Genomic DNA, 27,448 nt, shown 5'->3' on the forward strand with positions numbered 1-27,448 from the left:
AGAGAATTTATTGCTGACAGACTCACCCTAAGGAAGTACTAAAGGAAGTTCTTAATGCTTGAAACCAAGACCCAAACTTTATCCCTTCCCACCTGCTTACCCTCCAGTAACCAGAAGATGATTTACTATGTCTATGAGTCTGTTTCTGTTTTGTAGGTTAATTCATTAGTGTCTTTTTTTTTTCTTTTTTTGGATTCCACATGAGTGATACCATATGGTATTTTTCTTTCTCTTTCTGACTTACTTAGACTATCTCCAGATCCATCCATGTTGCTGCAAATGACATTAAAAGAAAAATGTTAAACCTAAAGCAAATAGAAAGAAGGGGATAATAAAGATTGAAGCAGAAATAAATGAAATAGGAAGTAGAAAAACAATAGAGGAAAATCAATGGAATCAAAAGCTGGTTCTTTGAAAAGATTAACACAGTTTACAAACCTTTAGCTAGATAGACCAAGAAAAAAAGAAATTGCAAGAATCAGAAATGAAAGAGGGGACGTTATACTAACCTTACAGAATATAGGATTTTAAAGGAATTCTATGAATAATTGTATGCAAATGAGTTATAAAACTTTGATGAGATGGACAAATTCTTAGAAATACACAAACTACAGAAATTAACTCAAGAAGAAATAGACAATCTGAATAGACTTACAACAAGAATAGAGATTAAATTAGTAATAAAAAACTACTCACAAAGAAAATTCCACATCCAATGGCTTCACTGGTGAGTTTTGTCAGATAGTTAAAGAATTAACCAATTCTTTACAAACTGTTCCCAAAAATAGAAGAGAAGGAATACTTTTCACCTCATTTTATGAGGGCAGTCTTATCCTAGTACCAAAACCAAATAAAGACATCACAAGAAAACTACAGACCAACATCTTTTATGAATATGGACACGAAAATCCTCAACAAAATACTAGAAAACCAAATCCAGCAACATATAAAAACTATTATACACCATGGCCAATTGGGATTTATTCCAGTGCTGCAAGGTTGGTTTAGCATCTGAAAACCAATTGTGATACACAGTATCAGTAGAATTTAAAAAACCCACATGATCATCTCAATAGATGAAGAAAAAGCTTTTGACTAATCCAACAGCCTTTTATGATAAAAACACTCAACAAACTAGAAATAGAAAGGAACTTCCTCAGCCTGATAAAAGGTATCCACAAAACCCCACAGCTAACCTCATACTTAATGATGAAAGACCAGATACTTTCCCTTAAGATCAGGAACAAGGCAAGGATGTCTGCTGTTACTGCTTCTATTCAGCATTTTACTGGAGGTTCTAGTCAGGGCAGTTAAGCAAGGAAAAGAAAAAAAGGCATCTAGATTGCAGAGAGAAAATAACTATTCTCATATGAAAATCCTAAATAATCCCCTAAAAACGTATTAAACTGATGCATCTAACAAGATTGTAGGATACAAGATCAAAATACACAAATCAGTTGTATTCTAAATACTAGCAATGAACAATCTGAAAATGTAATTAAGAAAATCTTAGCAACTGCTGGCCAGAACAAGACAGATTATACTTTCTGTCATTTGCAACTGAAAAAAAGGAAAAAATCCCATATGCTGAAAACTACAAAACCATAGTAAGAAGTTAAAGAAGATCTAAATTAATGGAAAGTAAAGTAGACCTTGTGTTCATGAATTAGAAAACAGTATTATAATGGCTCTACTCCTCAGTTGATAGATTCAGTGAAATCTCTATGAAAATTCCTGTGGTCTTTTTTTTTTTTTCCCAGAAATTCACAAGCTGATCCTTAAATTCATATGGAAATACAAGTGACCAAGAATAGTCAAAATAATCTTGAAAAAGAACAAAGTTGGAGGGCTCACTCTTCCAAACTTACTTCCAAGCTAGGTAATCAAGACTATGCAGTTTTCATAAGGATACACATATAGATCAACAGAATAGGATTGAGAGTACAGAAAGAAACCCTTACATTTTGATCAATTCATTTTTAACAAGGATGCCAAAGCAATGGTGAAAGAATAGTCTTTTCAGCAAATGATACAGGGACAAGTGGATGTCCACATGCAAAAGAAAAATGTTAGACCCCTACCTCACAAAATATATTAAAACTAACTCAAAATGGATCAAAGACCTAATTTAACAGCTAAGACTATAAAGCTCGTGGAAGAAAACATAGGTGTAAATCTTTGTGGCTTTGTATTAGGCAATTTTTTTTCAGATTTGACACTGAAAATACAATGAAAAAAATAGATAAGGTGGATTTCATTAGAATTTAAAATTTTGTTCTTCAATAGACACCATCAAGAAAGTGAAAGGACAATTCCTAGACATGGAGAAAATATTTGCAAATCATATATCTTCTAAGGGACTCATGTCCAGGATATACAAGTAACACAACTCAAGACAATCCAATTTTAAAATGAGAAAAGGATTTGAAGATACATTTCTACAAAGAAGATATGCAGCTGACTAGCATATGAAAACATGCTCAAGATTATTAGTCATTAGTAAAATGCAAAGCAAAATGATAAGGAGATAGCACTTCACATCCACTGGGATGGCTGTAATAAAAAAGACAGACATAGCAAGCATAAGCAAGGTTGTGGAGAAATTGGAATCTTCTTACATTGCTGATGGGGTTGTAAAATGGTGCAGCTGCTTTGGAAAATAGTTTGGAAGTTCTCTGAAGGGTAAACAGAGTTACCATATGACCTGGCAATTCTACTTCCAGATATATACCCCAGAAATTGAAAATATATGCGTAAACAAAAATGTGTACGTGAATATTTGTAACACCTAAAAAGTGGAAATAACCCAAATGTCCATCAACTGATGAATGAATAGACAAAATATGATATATTCATACAATGGAATATTACTAAGCAATAAAAGGGAATGAAGTACTGATACATTGTACAACATGAATGAAGTTTAAAATGTTATGCCACATGAAGGAAGCCAGATACAAAAGGTCACATATTTGTGATTCCATTTATACAAAGTGTCCAGAATAGGCAAATCCATAGAGACAGAAAGTATATTAGAGGTTGACGGGAGCTGGAGAAAAGTAGACAGTGACTACTGATGGTTATGAGGTTTCTTTTTTGGATGAAAAAAATGTTGTGGAATTGGATGATGATGATGGTTGTACAACTCTGAATATACTAAAAACTTCTGAATTGTACACTTTAGAAGGGTGAATTACTGTTTTTGGATTATATTTTAATTTTTAAAATCAGTAATAAATGAAAGGGTTATTACTTTGAAGACTTCCAGTAATTGTGGAATAGGTAATTCAGACCAATAGTCCCACAAAATACATGTAGAAAAGCTAAATGGAATGTATGTATTCTATAGAATATATAGGTATAATATAGAATTCAATCTAAAATATAATCTTCCTGAAGTCCTTGGAGATCCAACAAAATTACTAGGAGTTACCAGGATACAGAGGAGGATGGAGGCTCAGGGAGATGAGCCCAATGTTTGGATGCTATTTTTCCCTTTGAGACTTTCACCAGTTCTGGAGGGAACTACTGACAGCCTCTCAAGACTAGGGAGACTGGGATTAGAGAGCAGGACTCACCAAGATGGTGAATCTCATGAGCAACCCTTCAGCTTTGGGTTAGGATCTTGCATGTCTGCACTCTAGGAATATGGGTAGACAGGAATGCAAAATAGACAGACTTTTTCAGTACTGCAGCTTAGTTTTGAATCATATTGGTCTCTAAAATTGGATTGAGCTGATTACACAGTGCTTTGCTCCAAAGATCCTGACAGAAGCAAACAGATACATTTCCTGGAAGAAATAGCCTCACAACCTTCAAGTTATGTCTACAGCAAGATTTTGAAAATAGAATGGCAAATAATCATAAGTAAGAGGCTCTTGAATAGACTAGACTATGTGAATGCAAATCATTAGAAACACACACACACACCCACACCCACCCACCCACGATCTCAGGAATCATGGAAGCCAGGGGACAGGTATCAATCCAGGGGAATGATATCTTCTAAAGGATAAAAGAAAATAACTGCAAACAGAATTCTATGCTTAACAGAAGTGACCAGAAAGAATTAAGTATTAAAAGTGGATATCCTTGCATTGTTCCTGATTCTGATCTTAGCAGGGAAAACATTCAGTCTTAAACAGTTAAATATGATGTTAACTTAAGAGTTTGTATTGATGCCTTTTTACCAGGTTGAGAAAATTCCCTTATATTCCCAGTTTGATGAGTTGTTTCATAGAAACTGAAGTTGTTTCCTGTCAAATGCTTTGTCTGCGTTTATTGAGATGATGGTATGGTTTTTCTTTTTAAAGTTTTTATGTGGTAAATTACTTGATTGCTTTTCAAATGTTAAATCCACCTTGTAGTTCTGTCATAAACCCTCTGGGTCATTATGTATTATCCTGTTTATATATTGTCAGATCTAATTTGCTAAAATTTTGTTAAGATATTTTGTATCTGTGTTCATGAGGGAATTGGTTCGTAATTTTCCTCTTTTGTGATGCTATTGTCTGGTTTTGCTATTGGGATAAAGCCGGCCTCATAGAATAAATTGGGGAGATATTCCCTCTTCAAAAATTGAGAAATGTTTCTGTCTAATTTTTATTTCTTCTTCTTTAAGTATTTAGTACAGTGAAGCCTTTCTAGCTTCAAGTTTTCTTTTTGAGAAGGTTTTTAACTACAAATCAATTTACTTGGTGAATATAGGGTTATTCAAGTTATCTGTTTCTTCCTGAGTGAGTTTTAGCAGTTTGTTTCTTTTAAGGAATCTGTCCATTTCATCTAAGTTATTTAATTTTTTTGCATAAGGTTTGGCATCAGTCTTATTAGAGTTTATAATTTTTATTGATTTTTTTAAAGAACCAGCTTTTGCTTTCTTTTTTTTATTGTTTTTGTTTTCTCTTTCATGATTTATGTTCTGATCTTTATTACTCCCTCTCTTATGCTTCCTTAGGGTTTAAGTGCTTTTCTTTTTCTAGTTATTAAGGTGGAAGTTGAGGTCATTTGTTTCAGAATTTTCTTTTCTAATACAGGCATTTGGTACTTTGTATTTCCCGCTGAATATTGATGTAGCTACATTTCATACATTTTAATGGATTGTATTTTCACTTTCATTCTGTTCAAAATGCTTTTTAATTTTCCTTTTGACTTCTTTCATGATCTATGGGTTTGTTAGGTATGTATAACATAGTTTTAAATATTTAGAGATTTTCCAGATATCTTTCTGTTATTGATTTCAAATTTAATTCCATTGTGGCCAGATACCAAATTTTGTATGACTTTAACATTTTTACATTTATTGTGATCTATTTTATTCCCCCAAAATAAGGTCTTAGTCATTTTTCTGCATTCATTTGAAAAGAATGTATATTCTACTATTATTGGATAGATGGTCACCCAATATCAATATTAATGATAAATATCATTTAGATCAAGTTGGTTGATGTTGTTCAAGTCTTTTGTATCTTTTTGATTTTCTGTACTTTTATCAATTATTGAGAAAGGGGTGTTGAAATTTCTGACTATATTTGTGAATTTGTTTTTCTCCTTTAGGGCTATTTTTATTTTGTATATCTTAAATCTTATAAATATTTAGGATTGTTTTGTTTTCTTGGTACATATACTCCTTTGTCACTTTGAATTACCTTCTGTATAGTCATATTCTTGGCTCTGAAATCTACTTTATTAATATAGCTATTACATCTTCTTTTTTTAAAATTAGTGTTGGAATGATACGTCTTTTACTATCTTTTTTCTTTTAACCTTTTGGTGTCTGTATTGAAACTGGTTTCATCTAAAAGTAGCATGCAGTTGGGTCTTTTGAAAAGAAATCCAATTAGAAAATCCAATCTGCCTTTTTATTTAGGTATTTAGACCATTTACATTTAATGTGATTATTGATATGGTTGGGTTTAAATCTACCATCTTGGCTATTTGTTTTCTGTTTGTTTTGATCACTTTTCTCTTTTTCTGCCTTTGTTTGTATTGGTAAGTTTTGAGCCATTTTCTGTTCTTTTTTGGCTTATTATGCCTCATTGTTTCATTTGTTTGTTTTTATGGTTGCTTTGGGCTTTATCATATATATCTGGTATTTGTGGTAGGGCCACTAGGTTCTGCTGTGGCTAACAAGCAACCAAGAACTACTTCTCAAAATGAAAACAGTTTTTGCCTAAGGGCCATGTCACTGCTTCAAAACCCCGGAGCCTCTTTTATGATTCTTCTTTCCAGGTTTGCTACAGGCTGAAAACATCATCCCTATTTTCCACAGATATTTTGATCACCATTGGATCCATGGCTCATACAAACAGAGTGTCATAATGTCCTGTATTGAAGCCTAGATCCTTCTTGTTGCTTTCGGCCCTCCTCAACCATTGTCATTTAATAAACCTACTGGAGCAGCATACATAAATCTAGTAAGGCATACTAAGCAGTGTATCTTTTCTTAGTGGTATGGGTTGCAAGATGAAACTTGATCTTTACTTTCAGTGTACTCTAGACCATTAAACACCAGAAACTTGACTGAGGTGGTAGGCTTCTATAATTTTGTAATTACTTTTCACTCTCTGGCATATATGTATCATCCCAGGTTATCTAACCTAAGGCATATACTGTTTGTTCTTTAGGTCCTATGAGCATAAAGTCATCAGTGAAGTAGATTAATATAGTGTTCTATGAGGTATTAAGATATTAGGTCCCTGTAAGCCAAGAGGCAGCAAACTTTTTCTGGAAAGCCCGGACAGTAAATATTTTAGGTTTTATAGACCATATGGTATTTGTTACAACTACTCAGCTGTCCTGTGTAGTATGAAAACAACCATAGGCAATATGTAAAAAAGGTGATGCTGTGTTGCAATAAAACTTTATTTACAAAAATGGGTGCTAGGCTGGATTTGCCAGCCTCTGCTATAGACTAACCACTGGCACAGAGTTGATATAACCTAGTGGCAATATCAACTGTAAATGTACTGATATCTCTGTTAGGTAAAAGCAAAATGCTTCTGATTTTCTCTGTTTTTTAGGATAGTGAAAAAAGTGTTTGAAAATTGGTACCTACATGCCAGGGAGTTAATTGATTTGTTCCACATGGAGACTGCATCTGAAAAAGCATGTGCAGTTGGAACCTACAGTAATCTGTTGTCATTCTCTAAGATGCATCCATTTTGGAGACAAATTGGAGAGTTAAAAGGAGTATGGTAGGAATCACTATCCCTGCATCTTTTTAAATAAGCCTTGGATGGTGGCACCATTCTCTGCAGTTCACCCTAGGGATTAACATTTTGATGATATTTGGGTTGAGTGAGCCTCAAGACTTCCTTTGGACTTTCCTTTTCTGATAGTTTTAACCATTCCACAGATCTGGCAATTGCTAAGAGTATCTGTCCGTTAATATACACACTTAGGATTCAGGAGAATTACCTTCATTTGGGGGTAGAGGTCCAACTTGACCTACTAGGAAGCAGGCTCTGTAGGAAACTCCATGTGTTACTTCATTTCTGTAAGTCTCCACTCTGAGCTGTAGATTGCAGTGTTAACCTGGATCACCAAATAGGAGATACTTGGAAAATGGGGAGAATCTGGGATTTGTTATTGTTTTAAGAAAGAGAAAGAAAAGCTTTAAGAAAGAGAAGTTTTAAAGATAATTCATGATTAGAAATTATTTTAATATTAACTTTATTTGCTTTTAATTCAGACCAAGCCTGCATAATATTTTCTGTAGTTTCCCAGTTTAAATATATTTTCCTGTTTTACAGTTTTCTTTCCTAATTAAAATTATTTACTTTATTTTGAAATCTGGTTAATAGTTATTTGATAAGCATTATTTTGCAGACCTTTCCCTCTATTACAATATCTTACTTTTTATTTCTTTTTCTTGTGTTTCTTGACTTTTTTTTTCTCTTCCTAATCTTGTGACCTGTCTCCCCACAGTCTGGCATGAATTTTTTTTTCCATATTATTATTTTTTCCATATTATTATTTTCTGAAGTCTACAGATGTTCTGCTGGGGTCAATATGTTACATACTAAGTCCTACTTTTACTTTTTTTGTTTTATTTTTTAAACACTTTTTTATGGAAAAATTTAAACATAAAGTAAATAAAATAGTGTAATTAACCCTATGTATCCATCACCCAACTGTAATAACATTTTGACATTCTTGTTTCCTCTATACCTCCACCCACTCCCCACTCATCCACTTGATAATTTTTAGTTTTTTCTTTTTCTTAATTTATTTTTTACACAATTTTTAAAGGTTACTTTCCATTTACAGTTATTACACAATATTGGCTATATTCCCCGTGTTGTATAATAAATACATCATCGAGCCTATCTTATACCCAGTAGTTTGCACCTCCCACAAGTCTTTCTTTTTTAAGGGAAATTTGCACGTGCTGAAATGCACACATCTTTGCTGTATGGTTTCAACAAATGGATACAGTTGTATAAACCACACTCTGTTTCAAAAATACAGATTTTATTATTACTCAGTTATGGCAAGGCCAACAGATTAGGAGGCAACTGCCATTGCAAAGATAGTTTATCATACTCATGGATCTCAAGAAAAGAGAGCACACCACCAGCAGCCACATGGGGAAGTACCAGTGACAGGAGGCAAAGGAGCAGGAGGGAAATGTGGGCAAGAGCCTTTATTGTGATTTCCCCAGGAAGGAACTGGAGAGGCAGAGTAAGTAGGTTTAGGATTGGCTAGTTTGAATACTTTCAGTGAGCAGTGGGACATAGGGCTGTCTCTTTGTCTGATACCTGACCCTAGGGTGATTCTGGCAGGAGAACAGTGTCCCTGAGTGTGAGAATGTCATAGAGCAGGTAGTTAGGAGTGTGCGCTCTGGATTAGGGGCTTTTGCTTAGGAAAGGCACTCTTGCAGATGGATTGTTTGCTGTCTCTAGGGATTAGATAGGCTGGGGAGAGGCACTCCTTTGATGTCAGCAAGGCCCCAAGATTTACTCTGTCAATATAGAGTTTAAAAAAACCATAATTAGTACATGCTTCTATCACAATATAGACCATTTCCATCTCCCCAGAAAGTTCCTTTGTGTCCCTTCCCAATCTCTGCCCTACTCCAGACAGCCATTGTTCAGATTTTTTTCACTTTAAGTCAGTTTTATTTGTTTTAGTACTTTATATAAACAAGATTATATAGTATGGTTCTTGTGTTCAGCTTTTTTTGCTTAACACAATGTCACATGTATTTTGCACATCTCTGTAAATTGTTCCTTTTTATTGCCGAGTAATAGTCATTGTATGAACATACTACAGTTTATCCAGTGTGGATGAACATTGGGCATTAGCTTGTTTCCAGTTTTGGGTTATTATAAATAAATCTATTAAAACTTTCATCTTTTGCTGACATTTGTTTTCATTTCTCTTGAGTAAGTATTAGAAATGGAATTGCTAGATCAAAGATTAGGTGCATGTTTAACGTTTTATGAAACTGCCAGTTTTCTAAAGTAGTTGTACCATTTTATATTTTCGCAAGCAATGTATGAGAGTTTTGATTGCTCTGTATCCTCACCAGCATTTAATATTGTTAATATTTTAAATTTTATATCCTTTTATTTTTTTAAAAAAACTTCACAAACCCTGAACTTAATGTACTTTCCTCAGTTTCTTTGATGCTTCTGTTTTTAGGATAAATACTTGATTAATCAGCCTTTTTTCAATCTGTGTAATTTTCTAGACAGTTTGTGAGTTGACTGAAAATGCTGCTATATTCCCTGGTGCCCCGCAAGGGAGATAGATTTCCCGGTCTGTTTCTCTTACACACACACACACACACACACACACACACACACACACCAATCTAACAGGTATTTATTGCTTTTTTTCTCCAGACTATTATGCTAAATGTGGTTCGACATTTTATAAAGATAATAAAGCACATTATACGCTTTCAAGATGGGAAAAGAAAATAAAAGCCAATATGTAAAATACAAGGTAGAATGTAATACATGCTCCAAAAGAGGTAAAAAGGAAGTAACAGTTCTAGCTCTTGGAGCCTTGAAGGACATGCAGGCTTTTGACAGGTGGTGATGACAAGGAAGGGCCTCATAATGAAAAGAAGAGTGTATTTTTGTATCATACGAGTAGTCTCATTTAGTCAGAATTAAATAGTACATTATGCTCATTTAGATAGAACTGACCTGAAAAATCTCTCTTATGTTCCAAAACCTCTTTCTTCAGATATTTGGGCATAATTGAATGACTGTACCTTCTGAACTTTGACTCAGAGCATAGGCACTGTTATATTATGATGGGGTTTGAGGGTTAGAATGGTACCATCTTTTTGGATACTCACCGTGAATGTTCTGGTACTCTTTTTCACCAGTTATTTTTCCTTTCTCTTGATTCTTCTATTCTTCACTGAATTTTGTTATTCCACCCATAAATGTATTAAAATCTCCCTTCTACACCCCATTACAGGGGAAGAATAATTTGTTTTCAATTCTGTTATGTCTGTCAGGCTGTCATCCTGTTTTTTTTCTCCTTTAACTGCACTAGTATTCACTATGCTTCTATCTCTTACCTTCATCAGTTATTTAACCTCTTACAGGCTGAATTTTGCCTTCAACCACTCTTCTGAAACTATTTTATAAAGGTTCAAAACCCGATCTCTTAATCAGTAAATCTTTTTTTTTTTTTTTTTCAGTTCAAATTGTCTTTGGCCTGTCTACAGGCATCATAAGCTGCATCTTTCTTCTTGATGGTCTCCCCTTCCTAGACTTCTGTGGCTCTTCACTCTTCTCGTTGTTCTACATCTGTCTCCCCTGCCTCGTCTTCCTCCCTGTACAGGTAGTGTTTACCAAAGATTTGTCTTGGCCCACTTCTTTCCTTTGTAATCTCATCCAAACCCTTCCCATCACATGCAGACCTCATATGTTCCTTCAGTCCTGCTGCTCTTACATTCTTCAGTTGCTTGTTAAACATGATTCACCATCACTTCAAGTTTGATATGTTTAAAATGTCCCATTCTCAATCAAACATGAATTTCTTCCACTGGGTCTGTAAGAGCACCTTATCTTTTCAGTCACCCACACTTCAAACCTTGGCATTTTCCTTGATTTTTTTTCTCTTTTGTGTCCCACATCTAGTTAGTTGCCAAGTCTAATAGTTTTTACTCCTGTAATCTCTCTAACTTCTTTCTTCTCTGTTTCTACTGTCACTGTCCTAATTCAGCCCTTATTTCAGTCAGTCTTTGGCAGTGACTCCCTCATGAACTTCCTAGTGCAGAATTGTAGAAAGAGCATGGGCTTTTCAGACCCAAGTGCTAATTGTGAAGATGGCACTTACTAGCTATCTGACTTATAACAAATTATTTAACCTCAATTCATAGATGAGAAAATTCAGACACAGAAGTTAGTCATTCCTACCTCATGAAGTACCCCATTTTGAAGGCTAAATGGGACAGTGTATGCCTAGTGAGAAGGCAGTAAGAAAATAATATTTATCTCTACTTTCTATCTCTTTACAACCCACTAATAAATATTTTTAAGCACAGCTTTAATCAGCAATTTCTTGCTCTTCTGTGTTTCCCCATTGTCCAATTTGCCCATAAATTTTTAGCGTCATAGTTCACACTGTCTGTTAATTAATTTGCTTTATAGCCTTCCTTTCTGTCCTTATTTCTTCCTACTCTTATAAACATCTTTTTAAGTGAAACAAAACCAGTAGCAGTGCCCAACAGCAAAGTGGTTAAGAGCGTGAGTTCTAGAGTCAGGTTACCTAGATTTAAATCCCAGTTTCTTTTCTCAAATTGGGCAAATTACACAATCCCTCTAAACCTTAGTTTCCTGTCTGAAAAACCTGGGGATTATTATAGTGTCTCCTGCATAGGGTTGGTTCTTGGAAGGATGAAATGAGATCATGTACATAAAGCACGTTGAGAGCAGCCACTATTAGAAGGTTTAGTAGAAGGAGTAGTAGTAGTTTTTGTTGATGCTGTTATTATTTGCTTCTCCCATTTCCATCTCCAGGCTCCTCAGATGCTTTTCTCTGCATGAAATGCAGTTCTTCCCATTTGTATCTGTCTAAATTTTAACCATCTTTAAAGATCTTCCTTGATTCTCTTACCATTCCTATGTCACCACCTCTCCCCTACTTATCTTTCCTCTTCAGAATTCCTTAATTCTTTTAGTTTAGAATGCTTATGACTTTCATGTGTTTATCTGTCTGTTTACCTTTAAAAACTAGAAATGCCTTGAGGACAGATTGTGTAATTCATTTTTTCAATTCTCTAAAACCCAGCATCTTACAAAGAATCATGCCAGAAAGTATTTGCTGAATAAATATATTAATTCACTATAACCAGTAGCTTTTTAGTTCCAAGGAATTTACTCTTACTTCTTAAGGAACTTTTGTAAACTCTCCATTAATTCTTGATATATGAAAAATTTAATTTTGTCATGAAAATGCTATTATTGGGCTCAAGGAGACTAATTAAAATCATTGTAGCAGAAGACAGTAATAGCAAAACAAAACAAAAAATGACCAGGTGACACTGTTTTGGATTCAGCAAAATAATTCTTTTCTACATTGCCTCTCATTTCTTCATTTCTTACTGTTCCAAATCCACTGTATACCTCATAGTACCTATCACAGTGCCAAACTGAAGTGTGAAGTAAGCATTTGTGGATAACAGTGGATCTAAAATCTGTTTTACTGGAATAAAAATATATATATATAACATAATACATTAAGATGGATTAAATACCTTGTTCAGTTTGTCTTTACAAAGTGTCATCCTCATGTTGTGTGCAGATAGTTTTTTCTTGGTAACCATTCCCACAGGTCCTGGGAACGGGGTTGGGGTGGGAGTGGGAGAATCTCCACTTGAGAATTTTCCCTCGCAGTGATTTGGCATAGCTCCAGCCTGTCCTTCAGCATAATGCACGCCTTGTCCTTGTTAAAGGAGGCTTGTCATTTGTTTTCATGCCTTAAAAATGTTTCTGGTCATTTTGAAATAATTTATAAATGGTATAGTGTCACTATAAAAGAGTACTCCAAGGGCAAGAGGCAAGTGTTAGAAGCTTAGTACAGATATTTCATTTGTATAGAATAGTATTTATTTCTTAAATAGGTATTGATCAACACATTAAAATGGTAATATTTTTCCTCTCAAGAGTGGCCATCCAGGGGGGAGGGTATAGCTCAGTAGTAGAGTGCATGCCTAGCATGCACGAGGTCCTGGGTTCAATCACCAGTATCTCCATTAAATAAATCAATGAATGAATAAATTAATAAACCTGATTACTCCCCACTAAATAAATAAATAAACCCAAAAACAACAGTACAAAAATGGCCATCCCTTATTTGGCCATCAAAAGCTTAAGTTTCTTTAATTATAATACAAAATATTGTTTGGATTCTTCGGTAAGGTAAACTTGTATACTTTATAAGTGTTATTCCTATAATCTGTTCAGTTATCAAGTGGCTTTATGCTTGAGGCCCATATTAAGGATTTCTTTTTTCCTTAGAGGACAGTTCCGCCTTACATACTGCTCAGAGAGGGTGCAGAGGTAGGGAGGGAGGGATGCAAAACATGACTGATTGGTAAACCAGTTGGATAGATTTTTAGATTGTGAGGTTGTTTTTTCCTCCAGTGATAGAAAATTTGGTATTGGTACTTTACAAAGAAATTAGTTTTTTATTTTCGTATTAAAATCTCAAGGAAATTGATTGGGAGACCAAGCAGTCACCTTGGGCACAAAAGAAACTGAAGAAAATGTTATCCTATATTAGCATTTTCTACTGAACTTGAGGAATAAATACTTTTTGTGAAATATGGGTTTTTGTGAATTGTCTGGGAAGCTTTTCCGTTGTAATGGCTGAATATAAGTTGCAAAGATTTAAGCTCTTCCTTATATTAATGTTCCACCTCATTAACTTCATTGTTAGGGCTTTTACACTTCAGTGATTTAAATAAAACGATCTAAATGTAGTTCTGTTGTCCTCTCTTTCCCTCTCTCTCCTTTCTGAGGTTTAGATTGATTATGTATTTAGTTTTGTGTTTTCATTTAGACTCTATTGTTAATTCTGTTAACTGCAGGAGGATGATGAAGGGAAGCTATTGTATATCTAAAGGTCTTATGCTCTGAAGCCCTGACAGATAAGGGAATGTGTTTGTAAAATAAACCGGTCACTTCAGCTAGTGTTTTAGTATTTTTACCTTCAAGTGGTCTTCAGAGACCAGGAACCTCATAACTATAAAAGTCCATTCTCTTGTAGAGTTCAGATTAGTTATTATATATGAGCTTTAACATCTGTCTCATGGTATTTATGGCCCTGGAACCCAGATAAGGGAGAACTTTGCTTAAAAGCAAGCTGTTTGTCTTTAAAAATGTTTTCTAAGCATTTTCAGAAAAAGTAGGAATTATGCAGTGTGTTTCTGAGCAAAGTCACCTTTGCAAACGGTAGACATATTTAGGCAGTTAGGTTTTTTCCTATATGATTTACTGCCAAATGTGAGCACTCCTTAGCACTGTGTACCCAAAATGCAAGTTAGGTGTCTTTATTAAAAATGTAGAGAAAAACTGTTCACTTTGGCAGCACATATACTAAAATTGGAAAGATACAGAGAAGATTAGCATGGCCCCTACACAAGGATGACATGCAAATTCATGAAGCATCCCATATTTGAAAAAAAAAGTAGAGAAAAAGAAGTTAATTCAACTTGAGTTCAGGGGAATGAAGCTGTCATCTTGTCAGACATTTTGCATTTTAAAAAATATTTATTACTAAGATACATATATTAAATAATTTTATGATGATTCGTCTATATTTGACCCATTTAAATTAAGCAGTGAGTTTCATTTTACATAAGTGTAGGTATTAATGTGAGATACTCATGTTCATTTCTAACTATTTGTTTTATTTTTCAGCTCACCAGAGGCTGAAACCAGCAACTCTGGCAGGGATTGTGGCATTTATCCTTAGTCTTTTATGTGCAGCTCTGAATCTAATTCGAGGCTTTCATGCCATAGAAAGTCTCCTGCAGGTACTGTGCTATTTTTGCAATTTCAGGTGACTGTGCCTTTTGATTCTACTTGTTACACGATTGATTTGAATTGATTTGGGTATTAGTACAACTTATAATGCATGGTCAGATTTTGTATTCTTTATACCTACTCTAGTTTCCCCTCTAAAAACAGGTTTCTTGTTGGCTTCTTTGGCTTAATTAGCACATACTTATTTATTATCTCCATTGCAGGAGGCATTGTTTAGAGGTATTCTGGGGACACCAAGGTATGTGTGACATGGGCTCTGCAGTCTCAGACCCCAGAGCTGAATTGGGGAGGTAAAGAAGGCCACAAGTAAATGTCAAGTACAGAAGGTCTGGAAGGGGAGCAGTCATTGTGAGGGAGAAGGAAGCTCATGGAGGGGGGGTGGGCTGGGCCAGGAAGGATCTGAGTGGACAGAGAGGAATAGAAGGAAGAAGAGGGTGTTTGTGGACAGGATTTTGTCCTATCTCTGGGTGGTCCTACTTATCTGCTCTTTTTTCGTTTTTGTTGGCGGCTACCTGTGAAAACACTCATTTTCTTCAGATATTGCCAACTATTTTGTTTTCCAGTTGAGTTTCTTCTAGAGACTACAGCTATCAGAATATACTTTTTCTCTTATTCTTTTTGTAAACTTTTGAAACTTCCTTTCTTAATGTTAAGCACATTTCAGCTTTCCTTTTCCTATTTCCACTTTTCTCTGAAGATTTTTTTTTTTTGACACTTCCACATTGTAAATTAGTTCTCTTTTTTTTGGGAGGGGGCCAGCATTAGGCTAAGAGTATCATTTGTAAAAACCCGCTCAAGACACCTTATATTGTGTTTTTAAATTGCTGTTAGTTTGGGGAATACGCAAGAGAGTGCCATTCTGAGTACTTTCTGAATATCCTCAGTTGTGTGACACTAATAGCAGAGAACATTACAGGTTCCAGGCAACTGAGCTGTCCCTTGAGGGGGTTTGGGGTCTACTCATGACTTCCCAGTTCCTTTCCAGAAGATCCTGGGCCTTTAGGTAAAGCCCCTCTTCCCTTTCAGGCACAGGACAGCTGGCTACTGTCTATTGGCATTCCTGCCCCTGTTCCGTAGCCAGTTCAGCTTTATTCCAGCAGGAGTTCAGTTTCGAGCCAGTTAAACAACCTGCCAAAAGAAAAACAAAGGCAATTTGGAGACTGCCAAGTGAAAAAGCTAATAAAAAAGGTCCTCTTTGCCTTTTTTTTTTTTTAATGTGATGTAGTGGAAAGAAGAGTAGCATAGGTATGTGGAGAGTTGATTTTTATTTGTGGAAGAAAGAAGGAGGGTTGGCTCCATCTCAGCTTCTGATTAGTTCTATGACCTTGAATAGCTCACCTTACTTTCTGGTCGTCAGCTTCATTGCTTATGAAATGAAGGAGAAAGGTGGATTTGATGAGTATTTCTCTAAGTATAGGACACATTTACCTCTGGCTACACAACAGATGACTAGGTAGTAGAAGGGTAAACATTTTTAGTTTTAAGGGTTAATGTATTTAATGTATATTAATGTATAATGTCTCTTTGGTAAGGGATACTAGTTTCGATTAATGATAGTGATATAAAATTTTCCTTTTAAAAGAAATTAATTTTAATAAAAAGTGACCTTTATGAAATACCTTAATAAATAATGGTATAATTAGTATTTAAAGTTGGCAAAAATTGTGAATGTGGTACTCTGAAGTTAAAATTCTATTGTTAAAAAAAATTCTCTGGTTGTTTGAAATGAGCAGATTAATAAATAAGGGGCAGGAGCAGGCCTGGGTAGAGAGAAGCAGAGCCTTACTACCTCTGACTTGGAAGACAGTACATAAGTTGGGGAACCTGTGGTTTAGGCCACATTACTTGTAAGTTAAAATTGAGGAAAGCTGTCCATATTTCACAAAACCTTTTAACGGGTGATTTTTTTCAGGCACTCATATCTTATCCCTCCTCTTCCTAGACTGATTCTTTCCTCTGATTCACAACTTCAAAACTAAGCAAAGTAGTTTAAACACAGCTTTTCATGCTTTTAAACCACTATCCCTGGCTAATGTTTGCCTTGATTCCTAAGTGTTTCATGTTCTCTCTCTGGTTAGTAATGTCTGCCTCATCGTATTTGAGGTTTTCAGAATACTAATCTGATTAAACTAATTACCACTTTTGTGTAACTGACTGATAGTGCTAGATTTCTCAGCCTACTTACATTTTAAAAAGACCACCGTTACTGTCCAGTATCTCTCATGAACACATATGCAAAAATCCTCAATAAAATATTAGCAAATTGAATCCAAAAATGTATAAAGAAAGAATTATATACCAAAACCAAGTGGGTTTTATTCCAGGTATGTAAGGCTGATTCAACATTTGAAAATCAAATTAGTGTAATCCATTATATCAACAGGCTAAAGGAGAAAAATCATATGGTCATATCAGTAGATGCAGAAAAAGCATTTGACAAAATCATGATAAAACTCACAGCAAACTAGGGATAAAGGAGAACTTCCTCAACTCGATAAAGAATACCTACAGAAACCCTACAGCTAACATCATACTTGATGAAAAACTAGATATTTTCTTCTAAAGATTGGTAACAAGACAAGAATGTCCCCTATCACCACTCCTATTCAACGTTGGAAGGCCTAGTTAATGCAATAAGACAAGAAAAGAAAAGATACACAGTTTGGGAAGGAAGAATGACAGGGATGACATGATTGTTTATGTAGGAAATTCAAAAGAATCAGCAAACTCCTGGAACTAATAAGTGATGACAGCAAGGCCATAGAATTCACGTCAGTTGATTTCTTATATATCATCAAGGAACAATTGAAATTTGAAATTAAAACTACAATTCCATTTATATTGGCACCACCCAAAAATGAGACACTTAATAAATCTAGCAAAATACGTTCTAGATCTTTATGGGGAAACTATAAAACTCTAAGAAAAGAAATAAAAGATCTACCATGTTCCTGGGTAGGAAGACTCAGTATTGTTAAGATGTTGTTTCTTCTCGACTTGATCTGTCGTTTCATCAACAATCCCAGTCAAAATCCCAGCAAGTTATTTTGTGGATGCTGACAGTGATTTTCAAGTTTATGTGGAAAGGCAAGCCCAGAATAGCCAACACAATACTGAAGAAAAAGAACAAAGTCAGAGGACTAACACTATTCAACCTTAAGATTTACTATTAAGCTCTAATTAAGACAGTGTGGTACTGGCAAAAGAGTAGACAAGCAATTCAGTCAGTGGAACAGAATAGAGAGCCTAGAAATACATCCATACAAATATGATCAACTGATCTTTGACAGAGGAACAAACAATTCAGTGGGCAAAGAATTCTTTTCAACAAATGGTGCTGGAACAGGTGGCCATCCACATGCAAAAAAAAAAAAAAAGTCTAGAAATAGATCTTAACTCCTTTCACAAAAAATTAACTCAAAATGGATCACAGACCTAAATGTAAAACATAAAACTATAAAACCTATGAAAGGTAACAGGAGAAAACCTAGATGATCTTGGATTTGGTGATAAATTTTTAGATACAACATCAAAAGTATCCATGAAAGAAAATCGTAAGTTGGACTTAATTTAAAAACTGCAAAGGACATCAAGAGAATGAAAAAGATAAGCCACAGGCCAGAGGAAGGTATCTGCAAAACACACTTGACAAAGGGCTTATATCTAAAAACATACATGGAACTCTAACACTAAAGAAAGAAAAAACCCAATTAAAAAATGAGCAGAAGAACTAAACACAGACATCTCAGCAGAGTAGATATGCAGGTGGCAAATAAGCATATAAAAATGCTCAACATTATAAGTCATTAAGGAAATGCAAATCGAAACATCAGTAAGATACCACTAAACATCTATTAGAATGGCAAAATCCAAAAAACTGACAATACCAAATGCTGGTGAGGAAATGGAACAATAGGAACTCTCATTCATTGTTGGTGGGAAATCAGAATGGTATAGTCACTTTGGAAGACAGTTGGGCTGTTTCTCACAAAGCTAAACAGATTTACCATACGATCCAGCAGTCATGCTCCTAGGTATTACATGAGTAGTCCCATATGAGTAGAAAACTTCTGTCCACACGAAAGCTTGCACATTAATGTTTATATCAACTTTATAATTTCAAAAACACTGGACAGAATTAAGATGTCCTTCAAAAGGTGAATGGATAAACAAACTTCAGCAAACCATACAATGGAATGTTATTCAGTAATAAAAAGAAATGAGCTGTCAGGCAAAAAAAGACATGGCTAAACCTTAAGTGCATATTGCTTAATGAAAGAAGCCAGTTTGAAAAAACTACGTACTATAAGATTCCAACTATATGACATTCTGGAAAAGGCAAAACTTTCAAGACAGTAAGTGAAAAGATTAGCGATTGCTAGAGGTTTGGAAGAATGGAAGAAGGAAGGGATGAATAGGAGGAACGTGAGATTTTAAGGGCAGTGAAACTGTTCTGAATGTTACTGAAATAGTGGTTATGTCATTATATATTTGTCAAAACCCATAGAATGTACAACACAGAGTGGGCCTTAATGTAAACCATGGACTTTAGTTTTTTTTTTTTAATTGAAGTATAGTTGGTTTACAATGTTGTGTTAATTTCTGGTGTACAGCATGGTGATTCAGTTATACATATAATGAATTTTAGTTAATAATAATGTGTCACTATTGGCTCATCAGTTGTAACAAATGTACCACGTTAATGCAAGGTGTTAATGATAGAGAAAGCTGTGAGCAGGGGAAAGTAGGTATATGGGTACTCTCTGTACTATTATTGGCTTAATTTTCTGTAAACCTGAAACTGCTCTAAAGATAGCAGTCTATTAATTTAAACACACACACACATACCAGCATTAAAACAAAGGCCAGAAAGGGAGAAGCATTCTCTGGGCATTGATGTTGCAATAGGTGTGGCTCCACTTAGTTAATAAGTTCAGCCTGTTACACCCAGCCAGCTCCATTTAACCATTTGTTAAAATAGTGGATGGGGCTTTCTCTTCTAATGGAGGGGCTTAGCGTTCCTGTTCACACAGGCCAGGTGGGGACCTCAGAGCACCAGCCAGAGTGGAGCCTGGGTTCAGGGATCTGATTCATGTTTTATGGTCAGATGTACAGTTTTGTGCCCTCTGACAAGGGCCATGTGAAAGCCAATGGATGCTTGTATCTTTGAAGATGTATCTTTCTGATGGTTGATATGGAATTCTCTTTTTCATTGTCCTCCTAGACTAAATTCACCCCAACATCATTTCTTCCTCACTTGACTTAGAGAGCTATAAATTGGTCCATGTGGGATTTTTAGTATCTGGAAACTAGGAAAACCTGCTTATGTTGTTCCCTTAGCATTATTTTAAGTCTTTGATCTGCTGTAACCCACATGCATTCTCAGTAGTTGAGGTTCCTAAAGCAGTGATGCTCTAAGAGAGGAGTGAGGAAACAAGAGTGCAAAGATGAGGGGCATGTAGTCCACAAATAGTTTGTCACTCGTGGGTAGTTTTAAAGTATTTTCCAGTAAATTCTGACCCTCTCACGTAAATGAGAATCATTGCTTTAGGAAATTCACTGGACCAAAAGTAGAGATTCCTGTTCTAGTTACTGGGGGGTTTATATCTGTACAGAGAAAAATGTTCTGATAAATGACTGATTCTGGGAGATGTTTTTTTCTTGTCTTGTTATGAGAATAATGGGGGGTTACTCTGTAGCCCTGGATTCCATGTTCTAAAAGATTGAATGGACAATAAGCAAACGAAAGGAGAAAATGAAATGTCAGAATGCAGAATGTACTGTGATAAATTTAGAACCGAAGCAGGGGAGGATTAAGGGTGCAAACTAGATTAGTTTCAACAAGTACATCCTTTATAGCCTGGATTAACCTGAGAGAAAATATATATAAAATTAGGGACCTGAGATCTCTTGCTTTTAATTTTCCTTCATTAGCTTCTATTTTATTATTGTTCATGATCTATATTGGTTAAAATGTCCTTTTTATTCTCACTAAAGCCATTGAACTTAGGACATACACTTAGCTTTCTCTCTGGCTCATCGTATTTTGTGTTAGGAATAATATCTAGAGTCACTATAGATAATTTTTGGTCAATAAAGTAGATCTTTTTGAGGTGGTTTGTTACGTAGGCTTGAGTGCAAAATCCAGGATATGGGACTTAAACTTTTATGTTCTGAAGTTACCTGTAGTGGAGTTACTCAAATCTTGGTGATAAAGGAGGCAGAAAGACAGTAGCGAGATTAAGTGGCCTCAGCATTTCTTTAATACTTGACTTAAGAGCAGAGGATTTATTTGGAGATCATATTTTTAGATCTAGCTAAAAATGTGTAGTGTATTTCCTGAATATGAGCAATATATCGATATTAAAGTTTGCTTTTTTTTAAGGCTGTGAATTCTAAATACTCTTCTCGAATGCTAAAAATGATAGCCATGTTTATCTTCTGGTATGTAACTTGGTGCCTGAGGCACATTTAAATTTGAGAACCCATGTGAATCAATATTCCTGTATATTGTTAATGTTTGAAGATTCAGCACAAGCTTGTTTCTTCTAGATTAATAGCTGCCTCTTAGGGCAATAACAAACGATTTATTTAAAATACCAAGTACTGGAGTTTTTCTTTGGTATCTAAGTTCAGACTAGGGACGTTTAGGGTGAATGTAGTTTTTTTTTTTTAAGTTGTAAATTTGATTTGGTATTCACAGTAATGTGTAAGTTAGATTTTTTCACTCATTTCCATACTTTGTTCTGAGTTTAGAGATGTTAATAAGTTTATTGTGAATTGGCACCTCACAAATGCATAAGCTTTTATCACATTGGGTTTATATTGCCTATGTTCCTTTAAGGATCAACCTTGAAGCAACGATATTAATTAGGCTGATGCCAACCTAGAAGTAATTTGCATGTGATGCATTAGAAAAAGTATTGAGAATTCTGATACAGCAGTAGAAATGCTGACCTGGAAGACAGAATACCTGGGTTGCACCTGCCAGTAACTAACTTTATGACATTGGATGGGTTACTTTACCTTCTTGGATCTCATTTTCCTATTCTGCAAGAGGAAGGCTTTACACTACATATACTCATGGACCACTTCAGTACTAGTGTTCTAAGACCCTCTGATTCTAAAATTGTAATGGCTACTACAAAACAGAAGTAATCCACTTGCTTTTGTTTTTTGAGTTCTTTATTTCCCATAGATTTGTTGATACCTCTTAAAGAAATTACATACCTATTAAAGCTCAAAGGAAGTTTTGATTTATTTAGTGGCATAATATTTATGCTAAGATGCAGTGCTTTCTTTCTTTCAAAAGAAATAAAAGTATTTTTCCTGAGTTCTATTTTCATATATGGGGAAATATATAACGAAGAAAAAAATTACCCCTAATTTTTCTCTGTATTTTATTAATATATACTGTATAGACACACATATACTTGTATACATATCATATACATTATGTAACTTTGTGCCCTTTTTTCGTTTAAGATTAAAAAGTGAATGTTTCCCAATTACTGCAAACATTTAAATAGTGTCATCCTAATACGTTGTGTGGCTGTTATATGAAGCTTCTGCTTACCTCTTCATCCTCACCTTAAAAAAATATTCTTTTCCTTTATTTGTCAGTTTTCAAAGCAATATGTTGGTACCCTAGCATCCTCTGAAGGTCAATGTGATTTTTTAAAATCTGACTCCTTACCTCTGCCCTTATTTCCTCACCCCACCTTCATCCGTGCTCCAGTCCACCCTGCTCCCCACCGCGCTCCCACTTCTGTCCTCTCTAAACCTCTGTTCCATATTTCCTCAAGCTCTAGCTAGTCCCTCACCTACATTTCATCTGCTTCCTCTCTACTGGCTTTATTCTCTCAGCTCGTAAACATGATATATAGCCTGCTGGTCTCTAAAAAATAAGCAAACAAAAAAAAACCTAAAAAAACCTCTTGATGTATGTTTCCTTCTAATATTTTGAAAACATAGACTATGTTTGTTGCCCCCACTCCCTTACCTCTATTCTCTTAGTCTGCTGTGATCTCTTTCTGCCGTATAATTCTTTCAAACACTGACCATTAAGTTCACTAGTGTCCTTCTGGTTGTCACATATTGCAGCCACTCTTGAGGCCTTGTTTTGTGTGTCCTCTCTACCTCATCCCACAAACTGTTCAGTTCTTCCTCTTAAAAATAACTCATTGTTTAATTTAAAAAATAATGTTTATTTTAGAAAACTTAGAAGCAAATAAATCACTGTTAATAGTGTGATGTGTTACTTAACATTCTTTTTGAGATTATCAGTTCCATGGAACAATTCCCTTCAGTTCCATGAAAGTTTTCTCCTGTTGTATTTTCTCCCTTTCTCTTCCTGTTCCTCAGTTTATTTGGTAAACTTTCTTCCTCCACCTGTCCTTTAAATAGTGGCGTTCTCTGGTGTTGTGTCCTTGGCTTTATATTCTTCTAACTCTACACCTTCTCCTTGGATATTTTCAAAATGATTTTTAGAAAAGTTAATAGATGTATATCCACAGACATCTAGAGTCATGCATACACACAGTAAAATGTGTACATGGTAAATTTCAAATCCTGTAATTTTCAGTAAGTAATTCTCTTCCCACTTCTCCCCAGAGTCAACCACTGGTGTGTCCTTGTAGAGAGATAATGTGTATATGCTAGTGCATATCTACTTATATATTTACTTACGTAATTGTTCTCTTAAAATTACTCTTTGTAATAAGTATATATAAGTATACTATACATACTGATTTGCATCTTTTTTCACCTAATAATATGTAGATCATTTCATTTGAGCATGTAGAGATTCTTTTTAGTGACTGCATAGTATTTTTTCATTTGTTTTCCCATTTTCCCCCACTACACAACATTTTATTTTGAGAGAATTCAAACTTACAGAAAAGTTTTTAAAACTTAATAGTAGACATAATTAACAGCTACCTGTATACCTACCTACCTACCTTTCTTTCTCTATTCATTTTCTTTTTTTTTCTGAATCATTTGAAGTAAAACTAGGTATTGTGACAGTCCAAAATTATTCAATATGTATGTCTTAAGGACTAGGACATTTTCCTACATAATCACAATACCTTTATTACACCAAAGAAATTTAAGATCAGTGCAGTATTATCTAATATAAAGTCTATATTCAAATTTCACAATTCAAAATTGACCCCAAATAATCCTTTATAGTGTTTTTTCCTCTCTCTGATCTAGCAGCCAATCAAGAATTAAGCTTTGCATTTGGTTGTCATAGTCCTTTCTTTCATTTAACTACTATTTAAATTCATGACTACTAAACTAGATCTCTAGGTTAAACTCTTCCCTGAAGCTAACTTAAATGTCTACTAAGCATAATTATTTGGCTGTCCCACTAGCAAGTCCAAAATAGCGTGTCCAAGATGAATTCTATTTTTTCTGTGCTCAAAACTACTTTTCCTCCTATATTCCTAACTTAATGAATGGTATCTTTCCAACTTGCCTAAACAGGAGACCTTGGAGTCATCCTAACCTCTTCCTTCTTTGAAACTGCACAAGCTATGTCCTTGGCCTGAATTCTCTTCCTACCTTGTCTACCAGTTCATCCATCAAGATGCAGATTAAGCTTTACTTCCTCTGGCAAACTTTCCCTGATCCTTTTTTTCTCCAGGCAGAATTAGCAGTGTCCTCCAGTATGTTCCCTTAGTACCCTGTACACACATCTATCCCATCAGTTACTACTTCGGGTAGGAATTGTTGGTGTCTGTATCTGCCTTCCTGATTAGAGGGTGAGCTTCTTGAGTTGGTGTTGACTTGTTTTCTATTCTTGGTCTAGAAATGCAGTACTTGGCCCGTAAGTGTTTAATGAATGAGTATTTATTGAATGGAAGAATATGTTTATAGACATTCTCTTTAGCAAGTAGAAATAAAGATTTTTCAAAGTTCAGCTCAATTTGGCATGCATTTGTTGAATCCTACTATGTGCACATGCAAGTTTCATGCAAGTAGTAAGTTTTATTTTCTGCTTTGAAGAAAGGTTAGGATCTAATTGAGAAGACAAGGCCAGCACTTTAGAGGTTTAAACAATACTAAAGGTAACCCCAGTTATCTGATGAATAATGTATACAGTAACCTCTGGGAGAGAGAAGTTAATGTTTTTGAATACTTACTGTGTGTCAGTTACTGTTCTTTGTATTTGCAAATGTTATTTCATTGAATCTCTGATTGACTCCAGAAACATACTCTTAAGTGTTCCAAAGGCAATTAAGAGAGTTATAAAGTGATGGTGTAAATTTAGGGGAAATATAATATTCAATTGTAGGAAAATAATTACATTATTGTATTTCCCCACCATTAAAGGTTATATAATTATTACAAATTAAGTGGCTGAGAAATATTTAGTATCTTGAAAACATGTTTATGATATAATGTGGAGTACAAAAAAAGCAGTATGTAAAAGTATGGTTCTATTTTTTTTAATGTACATGTATTTTTGTACAGAAAGGATTAGAAGGTGGTACATAAATGGGTAGCTCTAATTCTCCCAAAGTTGTGGCATTATGGACTATATGAGCTGCTTCTTTGTAACAATCTGTTCCATATTCTCTACAATGAACATGAACTTTTATAATTAAAAAAAATGATTTAAAGGACTAAAGGAAAACAATCAAGCAGAACTTATTTAAAGCCTTAGAATTATTAAAGTAGAGCAGTTTTATGTTGACCTTTCCTACCTCTGGGATAGAACTGGCCTAACCAGATAGTTGAATGGTTTCTATTTTAAGATCATCTCACTAGGATAAGCCACTCTCCCTCTGCCTTACAGGCACTTTCTTGCCCAATAGCAAATGGAAAAGGAATTTTCTCTTTATATTATTTTGTGAAGACATGGTCATGAGAGACAGTCCCATGTCTTGTGTAAATTTTTATTGTATAAAGATATTTTTCCTGAAATAAGGACCACATTTAATGCTCCTACCTGGAAGAATAATTTGATAACTCCCGCTTGGGTTTCATGTTCTACTTTGTAAAAACATTCAGATAAATGATACATATAGATATTTAAGAGGAATCAAAAAGGAATAGAAAAAATGGGTTGTATATGTCTCTATTAGTTTTCTTTTAAAAGAAGTATTTTATTCATGATCTCTCTCTGGTTTTCCTCTGGGCGCTATTTTTCTAACATAGTGTGTTATGACTGACTTTCCTCGTTGGGATTTAGCACACTCTAGTGGGCAGTAGCTTCTCAATTTTGGTTTTTTGTTTTGTTTTTTTAATCATGCCAAATGACTTCATTGGACAATTCAGTGATACACTTACTAGATGGTAAAGTTTGTCAATATTTATTTGAGTCAAATAGTAATCCTAGCTAGCAGGCCTAACTTTATAAGCCACTGGGGTGTTGTACTTTTTTATGTGGTTTCTTTAGTAGAGAGGGGAGAGTCTTTTTATGTTACATGAAAACTTGTTTCCATTGACTTTCATCTTCTCTTGGATAAAATATAATTGATGGTGAGGCCCAGATAGAAGAACGCTGGTAGTCTTCCTCTGTATCACACTCCCTGGTTATTATATTTTATGTTTCTATTTTAGGACTCGAGATTTTTATATGCCACTTTGTGAAAATTTTTACCATTTGTGCATAAATGCTGTCATATTCTATCCCAATGGTTGCTTTTGGAAATTGGCTTCCACTAAAAAAAAAAAGTAATTTCTTATTTTGTTTTTACAGAGTGATGGTGAGGATTTTAATTACATCGTTGCGTTTTTCCTTGGAACAGCAGCCTGCCTTTACCAGGTAGGTTCTCTCCCATTTTTAAGAAACACTTTCCCATTATTGCTTGTTTCAGGTGTCAGTTCTAATAATTCTTTGTGCACTTTAAATAAATAAAAATGTCTGAATTCTATGCCTCTCTTTTAATTTGAGCCTCTATTAGTTTTGTTAGTTGAATTGATGTAGGTCCCAGTGAACTCAGTGTGAACCGTCTCCTGTGCTGGGACTTCGGTGGAGGCATGTCATCTGCCTACAGCAGTAAAGGCTAATTCTGGATATTCTGGGACTGATTATTCAGCTTCAAAGCTCTGCTTGTACTCCAGGCTGAGGATTTTGTACTCTTGGGGAAGTCTTTGAATAGGCGACAGCAAAGGCAGGATTTTAAGATATTTGATTTAGCAGTGATGAATAGGTTGGGTTGTCAGAGCGGAGAGACTAGAAGCAAGGAAGTTAGTTGAGAGGTGATTCTATTACTTCAGGTGGAAGGTATTGAAAGCCTAAACTATGGTAATGGCAGTAGGAATAGGAAGAGAAAGGACACGGAGAAGGAAGACTCTCTAGGACTTGATGACAGAATAGATCTGAGACTTTCAGGAGGGAGGGATTTTGCCCCCGAGTGATAGGGAGTTGTGTGCTCTCATTTCCAAGGCCAGAGGAGGCACAGATACGTAGGGAAGGG

The 27,448-nt window shown here is 35.0% G+C and overlaps 1 protein-coding gene and 1 non-coding gene across 3 annotated transcripts in view; both read left to right on the plus strand.

Moving 5' to 3' along the window:
* The window catches only part of SEC22A (SEC22 homolog A, vesicle trafficking protein), a 58,023-nt gene that overhangs the window by 21,814 nt on the left and 8,761 nt on the right, over window positions 1-27,448 (plus strand). For both annotated transcript variants that reach the window (XM_010970912.3, XM_045507199.2), the window contains exons 5-6: window positions 14,892-15,007; window positions 26,728-26,793. In XM_010970912.3, coding sequence (XP_010969214.1) covers window positions 14,892-15,007; window positions 26,728-26,793 — 182 coding nt within the window. The remainder of the gene's footprint in view (window positions 1-14,891; window positions 15,008-26,727; window positions 26,794-27,448) is intronic.
* LOC123613091 (U6 spliceosomal RNA) lies at window positions 14,546-14,650 on the plus strand. Its single transcript, XR_006720442.1, has one exon. It is a non-coding gene; the product is annotated as a U6 spliceosomal RNA (small nuclear RNA).

This window comes from Camelus bactrianus, chromosome 1, assembly GCF_048773025.1.
Source record: "Camelus bactrianus isolate YW-2024 breed Bactrian camel chromosome 1, ASM4877302v1, whole genome shotgun sequence".
Lineage (NCBI taxonomy): Eukaryota > Metazoa > Chordata > Mammalia > Artiodactyla > Camelidae > Camelus > Camelus bactrianus.